The sequence below is a fragment of the Bison bison genome, unplaced genomic scaffold, assembly GCF_000754665.1.
Source record: "Bison bison bison isolate TAMUID 2011002044 unplaced genomic scaffold, Bison_UMD1.0 scf7180017864508, whole genome shotgun sequence".
NCBI lineage: Eukaryota > Metazoa > Chordata > Mammalia > Artiodactyla > Bovidae > Bison > Bison bison.
The window spans coordinates 8079324-8093530 of NW_011495064.1; the positions used below are offsets into that span (position 1 = coordinate 8079324).

General features: G+C 43.3%; 1 protein-coding gene across 1 annotated transcript in view; it reads left to right on the plus strand.

The window, feature by feature from the left end:
* The window catches only part of SLC9A2 (solute carrier family 9, subfamily A (NHE2, cation proton antiporter 2), member 2), a 63511-nt gene that overhangs the window by 7667 nt on the left and 41637 nt on the right, over positions 1-14207 (plus strand). Inside the window, exon 2 of the mRNA XM_010829684.1 lies at positions 25-275. Within this exon, the coding sequence (XP_010827986.1) occupies positions 25-275 (251 nt within the window). The remainder of the gene's footprint in view (positions 1-24; positions 276-14207) is intronic.

Genomic DNA, 14207 nt, shown 5'->3' on the forward strand with positions numbered 1-14207 from the left:
GACCTCCCTCTGCGTCTCCCACAGGTCCTGTACAACCTGTTCAAGTCTTTCTGCCAGATGAAGACCATTGAGACTGTTGACGTGTTTGCTGGCATCGCGAACTTCTTTGTCGTGGGGATCGGTGGGGTGCTGATCGGCATCTTCCTGGGCTTTATAGCGGCGTTTACCACGCGCTTCACACACAACATCCGCGTGATCGAGCCGCTCTTCGTCTTCCTGTACAGCTATTTGTCCTACATCACGGCCGAGATGTTCCATCTCTCAGGCATCATGGCGTAAGTATTTGACTCATGCACACGATGGCATTTCGTGGAATTCATGTGTTCTAAGCTATGTTTTACACGTTATGTAAAAAGAGTAGATGCTCTTGAATTCTTTTAAGAAAAAATTAAAAGTAGATTTTGCTTACTTTTTGCGTCAAAGAAATGAAAGTATGGGTCAGCCAGATTTGTACTAAAGTAATCTAGTGCTGACATGGAACAGTACTTACAAGTGACCTCTTGGGTCTCATGAAATATGACGAGAAAGTGTTGGGGCAGATGGTGAGGCACCAAGAATTTTCTGAGTCTGATGACCATTTAGTGTTGCCCAGGTCAGCTTACTCCAACAAGGTTGTTTTCCAAGCTGAGTCTGGAGTTCTGCAATTGCTTCTGTATATTCATTTGAACAACATTAGTAGTAGAAAACCTTCACTCTGTGTGATATATTCGATTTGAGGTTATAGCTTTACATCATTCAAAGCAAAACTCAATGAATAAGGCACACCATCCTGGCCTTTGAGCTGAAAGAAGTATGGTTATAAAGCAAGAGTGGATAGTTAGTTATCCACTATCCACTAGCTAGTGTGTCACCCACTAACTGATTCAGAAGGATGTTTCCAAAAAGCTCTACAAGTAGCTGAAGAATGGTTACATTTGGGTCCAATGTTAGCCTATTAGGAGGGTCACTTTGACAGAGTTTACTTGTTGGGCGTGGGTGTTTTGCAGCTTCCAAAAATAAACCTATTATATTATGGCCATAACTTGTAGAGGGCCAGTGTGAAATGCTTTGTAATAGAATGCCTTTAAAGGTTTTAATTTTGATGAATATTTATTTACAGCTTAATACACGCCAGGTTCTCTACTGGGGTCTGCTATCCATGTTTAGGGTTTGTGTTGTAAACGTGGGTCTAGTTCTTCTTGGAGTTTTCTTTTGCAGTCTGATTCCCGTGATGCTTTGAATATGGACTGTTTATTTTCTGCCCATATCACAGCTTTTGTAGCAGAAGCAGTGAGGTTCGTCTCTCTCCACAAGCAGAGTGGAACCCACTGTAATGAAAGCCATGCATTAGGAAGTCATGTGATGGTCTGTATCCCAGGGAACCTAAATAAAGCACCCAACGAATCCAGTCTGACCCAGTAACGAAAGGGGCAGCGTCTTCCTGGTGGCTATTCATGTCATTTGTATGACCTCCAGTGTCCTCACTGTTCTTTGACTCGTGTCATTGAAGGTGTCTGATCAGCTGGTGACAAGGTCTCTGCAAAGACGACAGGGCTGGGACTTTGCATCTAGTTTCCCAGCAGTGTCCTTGCAATGGTTGGTGAAAGAACCTTTAACGTGTATAACGTATATATATGAATAGAGCCTGACCCTTGTTGTTTAGTCACTCAGTCGTGTCTGACTCTATTCCAACCTCATGGACCATAACCCACCAGGCTCCCCTGTCCAGGGGATTCTCCAGGCAAGAATACTGGGGTGGGTTGCCAGTTCCTCCTCCAGGGGATCTTCCTGACCCAGGGATCAAACCCATGTCTCCTGCATCTCCTGCAATGGCAGGTAGATTGCTTACCACTGAGATACCAGGGAAGCTCTCATTTTGACCCTGGGCATATGTAAAAGTTCTAGAACATCCACGGAGCTATCTAGATATGCTTGTCAACTTTCCTGATGTTCAAAGCAGAAACTGGTATGGGAAGATCCTGAGTGTGAGGGGGACAGGTGAAGTGCTAACCGGGGTAGAGTCCTGGTACATCTCTGCTTAGCTGTGTCTGGGAGTTGGAGTCCACAGAACTCAGAAGGCTGGTGATGTCCCAGGTACCTGACCTTCTGCGAGGGTGGGATCAGCGCTGTACTTGCTCTGGGAACTAGGATCTTAGGGACAAATTAGGGCCACATCATGCTTCCCAAGCGTTCAGGAGAGTTTTAAATTCAGACATTAAGAGTTAGCTAGTTTCTTGTTTTCTAATTTTCTGATACCTTCCTGATCATTCTATACTGGGATGAGTCGTTGAAATAGGGAAGGTGCATACTCGTGTATGTCTGTGTATGTGTGTTTCAGAGTGCATTTCCACTGCTCTGGAGCTAAGGTTAATGAAAAGTTTCTAGTCTCTTAAACATGAACGTTCACATTGCCATAGCATGGGACCCTCGAGTACTGTAGCTTTATTGCTGGGGATGGAGAAGGGACTCACAGCATTGATTTTAGAAATTCGTGCCTTTGTTCATATGTTTTGAACTTTATGTTCAGAAAACTGCTCAGAGTTAATTCCCATTGTCCCTCTTACCCAAGGACACTAACAGATGCCTAATGTAATTCCTTAAATCAGATCCACAGGGATGTGAACTGAGCCGGGACTCTGTTCCCCCTTGTGAACATCACCCCTTTCTGGTCCTCACCTTGTACCTTTGTATTGCTTTGGGATCCAGCCAGTGGGATGCTGAAAACCCCCTGTCCCAAGGAGGGAATGCTTGGTTCCCATGGCAGCCAGCAGCCCGCAGGTCAATTACTGACTTCTTCTTGCTATGCTCTAAGAATTTCAGAAAATGTTCAAATTCTCCTTTTGAGATGATGGCGGGCACCCAATATTCTTGTTTTGTTTTCATTGATTAATAATTCCTTAGTCTTTCTTCTTTAGAGGACATTTAAAATGCTTTTGGGCTTCCCTGGTGGCTTAGAAGGTAAAGAATCTGTCTGCAGTGCAGGAGACTTGGGTTCTGTCCCTGGGTGGGGAAGATCCAGTATGGCAACCCCCTCCAGTATTCTTGCCTGGAGAATCCCCATGGACAGAGGAGCCTGGCAGGTTACAGTCCATGGGGTCGCAGAGTCAGACATGACTAAGCGACTAAGCACAGCACACACAAAATATTTTTGATCTGTTGTTTCAGTGATTTTAGCAGCATTATTGCAAAGAAAGTAGGAAATGTTAATGGCCACTTCCATCTTATGAATATTCATTGAATATCCTGAATATTCATTGGAAGGACTGATGCTGAAGCTGAAATGGCCACCTGATGCGAAGAGTTCACTCACTGAAAAAGACCCTGATGCTGGGAAAGACTGAGGTCAGGAGGAGAAGGGGACGACAGAGGATGAGATGGTTGGGTGGCATCACTGACTCAATGGACATGGTTTTGAACAAACTCCAGGAGATAGTGAAGGGCAGGGAACCCTGGTGGGCTGCAGTCCATGCGGTTGCAAAGAGTCAGACATGACTTGCTTCTGAACAACAACAAATCTTAGGAATGAGCAAACTGAGGCCCTGGTGGGCAAAATCCTTGGCTGTAGGGTGAGGCCTGGACCCTGCATCTACAGGTATCAGGCCCACCCAGGATATGTCCAGTAAAATAAAAGTAAAAAATGAGCACCTCTCCGTGCCATTTGTTTGTTTGCTTTTGGCTGTGCTGGGTTTTCATTGTGGTGGGAGCTTAGTTGCCCATGGCAGGTGGGATCTTAATTCCCCAACAAAAGATCAAGCCTGCATCTCCTGTACTGGAAGGCAGATTCTTAACCACTAGACCACCAGGGAAATCCTCTCCATGACATTTTAAAATGAGACTTTAACAAGAATTTCCAGAGTGATAGGCTCAGGGATGAAGTCAAGTGTTGGGCTGATGTCCCTGGACTGTGGCAGTCACTGCTGGGGTGTGAAGGTCATGTTCCCTTTCCTTCCTGTTTTCCTTTGTATGAGACGGTGATTGTCATCTACTGAAAACTTGGAAAACAATAAGAAACTGTGCTTTTGCTTGCCATGTTGCAGCTTCTCTCCTGGTTCCTCTTGGTGATGGTTTGCCCACCATCTCTTCAGGATACAATTATCTGGGCCTTCTCTGATGGCTCAGGGTAAAGAATCTGCCTGCCAATGCAGGAGACACAGGTTCCATCCCTGGTCTGGGAAGATCCCACAAGCCATGGTGCAGCTAAGCCCGTGCACCACAACTGTTGAGCCTGTGCTCTAGAGCCCGGGAGCCGCAACTACTGAAGGCTGTGTGTGCCTGGAGCTCCACAATGAAGGAAGCTGTCACAAGAGGCCTGCACACGGCTACTAGAGAGTAGCTCGTGCTCATCACAGCTAGAGAAAAGCCCACGCAGCAACAAAGACCCAGTGCAGTCAGAAAAAAATAATAAATAGATAAATATACAAGGTAGACTCTCATTTCTAGCATCATTAAGTCCAGATGAACAAAGAAACACTTGCTCTACACAATATCAGCGATTATAAAGATCCAAAATGTAACCAGCAATGGCCTCTGGTATATAGGCTTATCTTGAAGTTTCCCAAAATACCTCACCCCTATGACCACTGCCCCAAAGAGCAGTCCCAGGGAAGGCCCTGGTGCACGTGGCATGGGCTGTGTCGTAAGAATGAGTAAGAACCCAGTTTTAACTTGAAGAGAAAATTCTTTAAACTTTGATGCTTGGAGTATTCATGAGCATGCTTTTGGAAGAGCCTCAGGGTCTAAAGGCTGCAGTTGCTGCAGATGAGGTGGCTCTTTTTCCAAGATCAGCACGGGGCATTTGTGACGGGAATTCCTCTGATGGGGGAGGTGGGGAGGGAGATGAAGTATTAAGAGGCTGTGAGCAAGGTTTTGTTTTGCTGGGTGAATCCCTGCCACACTGTAAACGCATTCGCAAAGACAGAGCATCCTGTTTACATCAATGCATTGAATCGAAGAAACCATTGAATCATGAAGAACCCACTGAATCTCAAAGAACAGTTGAGGGAAGGAGAGAGGGGACCATAACACAGGCTTCCATCTGTGGCTCTGGGTCTCCTGCTCTGTTCACTGTGTCTTTGTACCTTATGTTGTCTCGGCAAATAAAAGCTTTATTTTGGGGGATGTTTTTGGTACCTTCAGTTATATCCTAGACTGATCCAAACAGACCTCGTTAAAATCTTAGGTTTTTTTTTTTTTGATATTGAGCTTCATGAGCTGTTTGTATATTTTGGAGATTGACCCTTTGTCAGTTGTTTTGTTTGCAAATGTCTTCTCCCATTCTGCGGAGAAGGCAGTGGCACCCCACTCCAATACTCTTGCCTGGAAAATCCCATGGTCGGAGGGGCCTGGTGGGCTGCCATCTATGGGGTCGCTAGGAGTCGGACATGACTGAGCGACTTCACTTTCACTTTTTGCTTTCACGCATTGGAGAAGGAAATGGCAACCCACTCTAGTGTTCTTGCCTGGAGAGTCCCGGGGATGGCGGAGTCAGGTGGGCTGCAGTCTCTGGGGTCGCACAGAGTCGGACACGACTGAAGTGACTTAGCAGTCTCCCATTCTGAGGGTTTTTTGTCTCATTTATGGTTTTCTTTGCTATGTGAAAACTTTTAAGTTTAATTAGGTCCAATTTGTTTATTTTTGTTTGTATTTTCATTACTCTAGGAGGTGGGTCAGAAAAAGATCTTGCAGTGATCTATGTCAGAGAGTGTTCTTCCTGTTTTTCCTCTAAGAATTTTATATTATCCAGTCTTACATTTAGATCTTTAATCCATTTTGAGTTTATTTTTGTGTATGGTATAAGAGAGTGTTCTAATTTCATTCTTTTACATGTAACTGTTCAGTTTTCCCAGCACCACTTATTGAAGAGGCTGTCTGTTCCACTGTATATTCTTGCCCCTTTGTCATAGATTAGATGACTATACTCCAATTAAAAAAGGAATACATATATAAGTATATAACTGAGTCAGTTTGCTATAACCAGAAACATTGTAAATCAACTTCAATTAAAAATATAAATTAAAAAAAAATCTTCTATTACCACCTCTATCACTGAATGGAGTGGAGGAGTGGGGGAGGGGAGGAAGACAGTAGAATGAGGCAGGAAATTCGTTAAATAATAGAGAAACCAATCATATCTCCCCTAATTTTCTGACCCTGTTCAATAAAAAAAGGGAAAAAGAAACAAACAAAACTTATTATTTTTTAATGGTGACTCACCTACCTTTTGTTTTATTTTGTATAATTTTCCCTCACCTACATGGCAAAACTAGAAAATGCAGGGAGGAATTTTGAATTATAACCTGTTTTTTTTCTAACTTTCCTGAGATGTGAAGGGCACACGTCACTGTATAAATGTAAGGTATAAAATGTGATGATTAGATAATGGGTGTGTATTGCAGAATGGTCACCACCATGAAATTAAGAGGCACATTCATTGCCTCACATAGTTCCCCATCCTGTGTGTGTGTCGTGAGGACTTCCAAGTGCACCATGCAGCACCATTAACTGCCCAAATGTACCATCCTGTGCAGGATGGCCCAGTCACCACACGGCCCCTTAGATCCCAGAAGTTCTTATCTTATAACTGGAAATGTGTAGCCTGTGATCCATTTTCCCCTTTCCCCTTGCACCCTCTCCAAACCTCTGGCAATCACCAACTGACACTGTTTCTGTGACTTTGCTCTTTTTTTTTTTTTTTTAAGATTCGAGATGTGAGTGAAATAATATTCTATTTTCCTAAAGTGTGTAAATTCACCCAAAATACTGTTTTTTATTTTTAAAAAATGGCAAAAGGAGAAGGGAGCATCAGAGGATGATATAGTTAGATAGCATTGCCGATTCAGTGGCCATGAACTTGATCAAACACTTGGAGACAGGGGGATAGAGGAGCCTGGGGTGGTACCGTCCATGGGGTCGCAAAGAGTTGGACACGACTTAGCGACTGAGCAACAGAAACAGCAAAGTGTAAGTGATTTGGGAAATTATTTTCACTTGTTTTGATGGTTTAGACTTTTAATGAACTCATTCCAGCTGGCGAGCTCCAGCGTTTGCTTGGCTTTTTTTGGAGGAGGAAGAAAACTGGTGGGCTGTCACTGTTTTTTCCCTTGGGTGTTGTCCAGTACTATGGTCATCGGCCAAATGTGGCTTTTGAGCACTTAAAATGTAGTCATTCTAACTTGAGGTGGGCTCTAAGTATAAAATATACACCAGATTTTTAAGATTTAGTCGAAAGAGACTGTAGAGTATCTCATTAATGCTTTTTATATTGCTCATTTGCATGTTGAAATGAAAATGTGTTAGATCTGTTGGATTAAATAAATACATTATGAAAGTTGCCTTCACTGGTTTATTTTTATGTTTTTAACCGTGACCACTAGGAAATTGAAGATTACTTATGTTGCTTGTATCCCATCTCTGTTAGCTTTGTTGCATAGCATTCATTTATTTTTTTTTTTTTTTGCGTTTAGAGATTTTATTACATATTCTTTTTAAAATGTATTTATTTTAAATGGAAGATAATTACTTTACAATACTGTGATGGTTTTGGCCATACATCAGTATGAATCAGTCATAGGCATATACGGGCTTCCTTGGTGGCTCAGCTGGTAAAGAATCTGCCTGCTATGTGGGAGACCTGGGTTCGATCCCTGGGTTGGGAAGATCCCCTGGAGAAGGGAACGGCTACCCACTCTAGTATTCTGACCTGGAGAACTCCATGGACTGTATAGTCCATGGGGTCACAAAGAGTCAGACACAACTAAGCGACTTTGACAAGGCATACGTGTGTCCCCCCATCTGCAGCACAGGAGACACAGAGGTACAGGGCAGACTTTTGGATTCAGTGGGAGGAGGAGAGGTGGGGTGATTTGAGAGAATGGCACTGGAACATACACATTACCAGTGTTAGCTTTGCTACTTGGATATTTAAAGATTTGTTGAAATGTGTTTTCTTCCCTTTGATAAAGTAAAAGAAAAAAATGAGGGTGTGAAAAAAATGGGAAAAATAGAGCTGGTGTGCAATTTCTCCATCAATGGGAACAGTGTGGTTTATAAAGAACCTTTTTTCAGAACAGGGAGATCAGAAAGGAAGGGGAAGATCACTGAAGGGAGAGTGGAGGGGTCTTCTGAGGCAGCTTGAGATTATTAAGAAGTCAAATTTAAGCCACCATAAAAAATGAAAACTGCTGCCCCAAACCTGCATTTAGGGGTTTTGCTATGCTGTTGTTCAGTCACTCAGTCATGTCCGACTCTTTCGACCTCATGGACTACAGCACACCAGGCTCCCCCGTCCTTCGCTACTAGAGAAGAGAATGGCAGACCACCCTAGCATTCATGCCTCAAGAACCCCGTGAACGGTATGAGGAGGGGTTTTGATATAAAGACCTTCAACATCTGGCTCAGTGGTGGGATTCTCTCTGAGGAAAAGTTGTCATTCCTACAAGCATGGGCTTCCCAGGTAGCCCAGTGGTAAAGAATATACTTGCTAATGTAGAAGACATAATGAGACCCAGGTTTGATCCCTGGGTTGAAAAGATCCCCTGGAGGAGGGTAAGGCAACCTACCTCCTACCTCCAGTCTGGAAAATTCCATGGACAGAGGAGCCTGGGGGACAATAGTCCATGGGGTTGCAAAAGAGTCAGACACAACTGAGCATGCACACACACACACCCACACACACACACACAAAATACAGGGATGAACAAAATCCTTGTAAAACAGATTCCCTATGTTTGGAGATGTCATATTTTTTATGAACTAAAATTGCAAACTTATCCGATATGTAATATTCAGAATAATACATTTTCTCACCCCATTTTCTTAGAGGTAAAACAACCCTTCAAGCACTATTTTAATCTCTCTTTTTGTCTGTGTTTGATCTGCAGACTAAGATCAATAGCAACTATATATTTTGGTCTGTATGGGAAATGCAGTCCGTGAAATTTCAATTATATGAGTCCTATGTGGTTCAATTACACAGTTTGTAATTAGGTGTTTTAAGGTATGTTAAGAATGCAAGAAATAGTATATGGGGTATTTATAGTAGTAGTTAAAAAACAGAAAACAAAAATTTAAAATAGCTGCCGTAATAAATGCTCCCAGAGAGCATTTTCTTTTGTGAACAATATTTTACAGATTTCTATTTAAGTCCAAATGAATAAAGCGATATAATTTGGGACCTTTCTCATCCAAGGTTTGTGGTGGCTTCTGAAGTGGGTCATTTTCAAGGAGTCTTATTCCAGGTAGACTCAAAAAAGATTTGATTTTGGTGGAGGCAAAAACAAAACAAAAAAACCTAAGTAAAATAAAGTACCCCATTGTTGCGGATGATCAGGGATCAATTTTTAAAGCTACTCAGTCTCTCCCCGTCTCCTAAAATGTTTTTGGAATCTTGTGTTTTAGTTGTGCTGAAGGAAAAATAATTTTAGTTTATATGAAACACAAACAGAAAAGTTGAATTTCTGAGGAAGAATCGGTACCATGTTATAGTCAATCCAATAAATGCTGTATTTAAGCAGCTTGTGAAAACCCATTCATTACCTTCTCAGAATGACATTTACCTAAAAGACCGACTGTGGGTAATTTTTTGGTTATTCTTTAGGACCAATCCGCCACTGCTCTTCTCAGTGAGTGCAGCTAATCGAGAGAGTTTTAGGCTGGGTTGAGAATTCTTAGACAGGAAAATATCTAGTGTTTTCCTGGTAAATTTAAGTTTCATGAAACAGTAACAGTTTGTTGAATTAAGAACTCTTTCCCTGAGATCTATTGGATGGATATTTTCGCATAGTGAAAGGAAAGTTTGGCGTAGTGAAAGAGTAGAGGACAGAGGAGCCTGGCGTGCTGCAGTCCATGGTGTCACCAACAGTCGGACATGACTGAATGACCTAACAATTTTCACACAACTGGATAATACTGATTGTGCCATCCCTTTGCTTTTCCAACTGTTTCTTGTCTTGTCTTTACCTGAAAATGATTATATTGCTTCAGGTCTATGCTTCATGGAAATTTTAGAAAATAACTTGATTTGTTGATCAAGTCATCACTGGATGGCTCTTGGTCTAGAGCTTAACAAATTTATTTTTTTTTCTGGCTGTGCTGAGTCTTCTTGCGTGGGCTTTCTCTAGTTCTGCGATCGGGGACGCCTCTCTAGTTGTGCACAAGCTTCTCGTTGCGGTGGCTTCTCTTGTTGCAGAGCACGGGCTCCAGGGCACGTGGGCTTCTGTAGTTGCGGCACATAGACTCAGTAGTTGCAATTCCCAGGCTCTAGAGCACATGCTCAGTAGTTGTGGTGCATGGGCTTAGTTGCCCCGAGGCATTTGGGATCTTCCCTGATCAGAGATCAAATCCGCATCTCCCGCATTGGCAGGTGAATTCTTTACCACTGAGCCACGAGGGAAGCCCTAGAGCTTACAATTTAAAGTTGCATTTTCCTCTTTCAAACTCTCGAGTCTGAGACTTGCTATAAGTCTATGTAGGCCAAGGTGCAAAACAAGGTTATAGTCAGAAATATAAATATGATATAATTGCTGAGAAATAATTCCCATTTCTGTTTTCAGAAAACTCATAGTGAAACGCAGTGTACAGGGACCACTCACTTCACACTTTTGACTATGACAGGTTTGAATACATGATTAAAGTCACATTTTCATTCCTTTCATGAGAGTGTTATAGCAGGGAATTCAGCTATGGGTGCAGATCCAGCTTCCAAAACCAGTTGTTGTTTACTTGCTAAGTCATGTCTGACTCTTTGAAAGCCCACAGACCTCAGCCTACCGGGCTCCTCTATTCGTGGGATTTCCCAGGCAAGAATACTGGAGTGAGTTGCCATTTTCTCCTCCAGGGATCTTCCCGACCCAGGGATCAAACCTGTGTCTCCTGCATTGGCAGGCAGATTCTTTACTGCTGAGCCATCAAAGAAACTCTGTAAGCAGGAGCCCAGCTGAAACAATAGAAGGAGGCTCTGGGTTAGTAAAGTGAAAGTGTTAGTTACTAAGTCTTGTCTGACTCTTTGCGACCCCATGGACTGTAGCCCACCAGGCTCCTCTGTCCATGGAATTCTCCAGGCAAGAATACTGGAGTGGGTTGTCATTCCCTGCTCCAGGGGATCTTCCCTGACCCAGGGATCCAACCTGGGTCTCTCGCACATGCAGAGAGATTTTTTACCTTTTGAGCTATCAGGCAAACTCCAAATCAAACCAGATTCCACCATAAAGGGGGAATGTATTGGCTCATATAAATAAATTCTTGTAGGTCTGGCCTTGGTGTGATGGTAACAGGACTCCAGGTCACCTGGCCACCTGGACTGTCTTTCTCTTTCAGTTTTGTCTTTCTCCGTGTGATGACTACCTTCTCATCAAACAAAGGTCACAGATACATTGGGCTTTCTGTCTCTACAACCTCGTCCCTATCAACAGAGATCTACCCTGCCAGCCCCAGGCAGAAGAAATTGTGAAGGAAGGACTGTGATTGGCCCAGGGATTTGGGCCAATCAGCCTGTGTCTCATGACCAGCTGACGGGATGGTCATGAGACACAGGCTGATACAATCACAGTTCTCCAAATCCCTGGGCCAATCACAGTCCTTCCTTCACAATTTCTTCTGCCTGGGGCTGCCATCTATGGGGTCGCACAGGGTCGGACACGACTGAAGCGACTTAGCAGCAGCAGCAGCAGCAGAAGCAAGCAGTGAGAGTAAACTCACTGGGAGAGATGGCCGTCTCCACCTGTGTCGATTATACGTCATTAAGGGAAAGTCGATCCTTGATAATAAAACATATAAATAATACAGTGGGGGTGGGGCTGGTGGTGCCGAGTTGAAGCCTCAGTGATGAAGAAAAGGGCATTCTGGGGAGAGAGAGAAGGCCCCCAGGTGAAGCGACCACCTACACGTAAGAACTGAGTCTAGGGTTGTAAGAGAGGTACATGCCTACTTTTCCTTTTTCTTGAAGGGCAGTTGATTTGCAATGCTGTGTTAGTTTCTGCTGTACAATGAAGTGACTCAGTTATACATATATGCATATTTCAGTTATATATATATATTTCTTTTCAGATTCTTTTCCATTATGGTTTACTACAGGATATTGAATATAGTTCCCTGTGCTATACAGTCAGACCTTGTTATTTATCCATTCTATATATGATAGTTTGCATCTGGTAATCCCAAACTCTTCATATGATCATCTGTAGATCCATCCATGTTTCTGCAGATGGCATTAGTTCATTCTTTTTTGTGGCTGAGCAGTATTCCATTATATATATGGACAACAGCTTATTTATCCATTCCTCTGTTGATGGACACTTAGGTTGCTTCCATATCTAAGCTATTTAGTAGTCCAGCTTAATCATATACAATAGGACCTGGCTGTTTATCCATCCTATATATAAAATCTTGCATCTGCTAATCCCAAACTCCCACTCTGTTCTTTCCCCACCCCCAGCAGATGCCTAGTCTTGGCCTATGTTGTTCTGTAGACACTCGGGAGCCTTTGGAAACTGTAAGCAGGGAGGTGACTCACTCTGTTTTTGCTCTCTAGTGGATCCATGATTGGAGAGCTTCTAAACCCTTTTACACCATCCCTCAGGACTGATAATGTTTGAATAGTCCTCTGCGTAAAATCAAAGCTGTGGCTTTTCCAGTAGTCATGTATGGATGTGAGAGATGGACCATAAAGAAGGCTGAGCACTGAAGAAGAACTGATGTTTTCAAATTGTGGTGCTGGAAAAAACTCTTGAGAGTCCCCTGGACTGCAAGGAGATCAAACCAATCAATCCTAAAGGAAATCAAACCTGAATACTCATTGGAAGGACTGATGCTGAAGCTGAAGCTCCAGTACATTGGCCACCTGATGTGAAGAGCCAACTCATTGGAAAAGACCCTGAAGCTGGGAAAGACTGAGGGCAGGAGGAGAAGGGGGCTGCAGAGGGTAAGATGGTTAGATAGCATCACTGACTCAATGGACATGAATTTGAGCAAACTCCAGGAGATAGTGACGGACAGGGGAGCCTGACAACTGAACAACAAGAACTGCGGTGGCAGCTGGAAGGCAGGGCTGCAGGCTTGCTGGATGCCTAGAGACGAGGAGTCTGTCCAGGCAGGAGCGTGGGAGTGTGTGTCCAGCAGCAGAGCGAAGGTGCCTGAATACTAGTCTAGGCAAGAGAAGGTGGGAATGTACACCCAGATGCAGATAATGAATATTGTGAGAAGGGAAGGGAAAACAGGTGGCAAAGCGTAATTAAATCCACAGCAGTCCTCACATCTCATTAGCCCTTGTTTTCACTCTACAATAGATCTTTAAATAACAGGATTCAAGTGTCAGCTCTTTTTCTCTTTGATTCTTCCTCATCTGAACCTTCTTCCTGGGCTCCCTTGGTTTCTTCAAACTTTGATGTATTTTGGAATCACCTGAGAAGGTTGCTATGGATACAGAATCCCAGGGCCCCACCAGAGATTCCGAGTCTATAGGTCTCAGATGGAGGTCTTGGTATTTGCATTTTTCCAAGGACTACTCAGAATCATGTGGTCTACAAACTACACTTTTAGAAATACTTCTCGGCTACTACTGTGATGAGCAGGAAGACTTCCAGAAGGTGGCAGCCTCCCATGAGGGTCTCAGTGCTTCCAGGTTAAGTCCTGGGAACACTCTGCCTATTCACTGGTGCAGGGTTGTCACATAGCAGCTGATTCTCACACCTGTCTACAACCCTCTCCCAATGTCCACCAGGTATTCTCCAGCTGGAAAACTTGAATTCCATCATTGTGATCTTGGTCCAGTCTTCCTGTCACTCATGCCTTCATCAGCAGTCCTCAACTAGAGTCCATGGACACTGTGGGTCCCTTGATGCCTTGTATTTAATATCATACTTTTGACAATGAGCTGTGGCCTCTTATGTGTTTTTGCACAAAATCATGATTGCTTTGTGTGTGTTAAGTCGCTGCAATTGTCTCTGACTCTCTGCGAGCCTATGGACCGTGGCCTGCCAGGCTCCTCTGTCCGTGGGATTTTCTAGGCAAGAATACTGGAGCAGGTTGCCATTTCCTCCTCCAGGAGATCTTCTCGACCCAGGGACCAAACTTTAGGAGCCAGAAAATGAACTATAAATAATAGTTGAATTGAACACATCCAAAGGAGAAAAATACAAAAGATGTGGAAAATCCATGAAATGGACAAGACTTCATGAATAACCAAGCATCTATAGTTGCTGGAATTTATTTCATTTTGGAAATTTTAAGACATA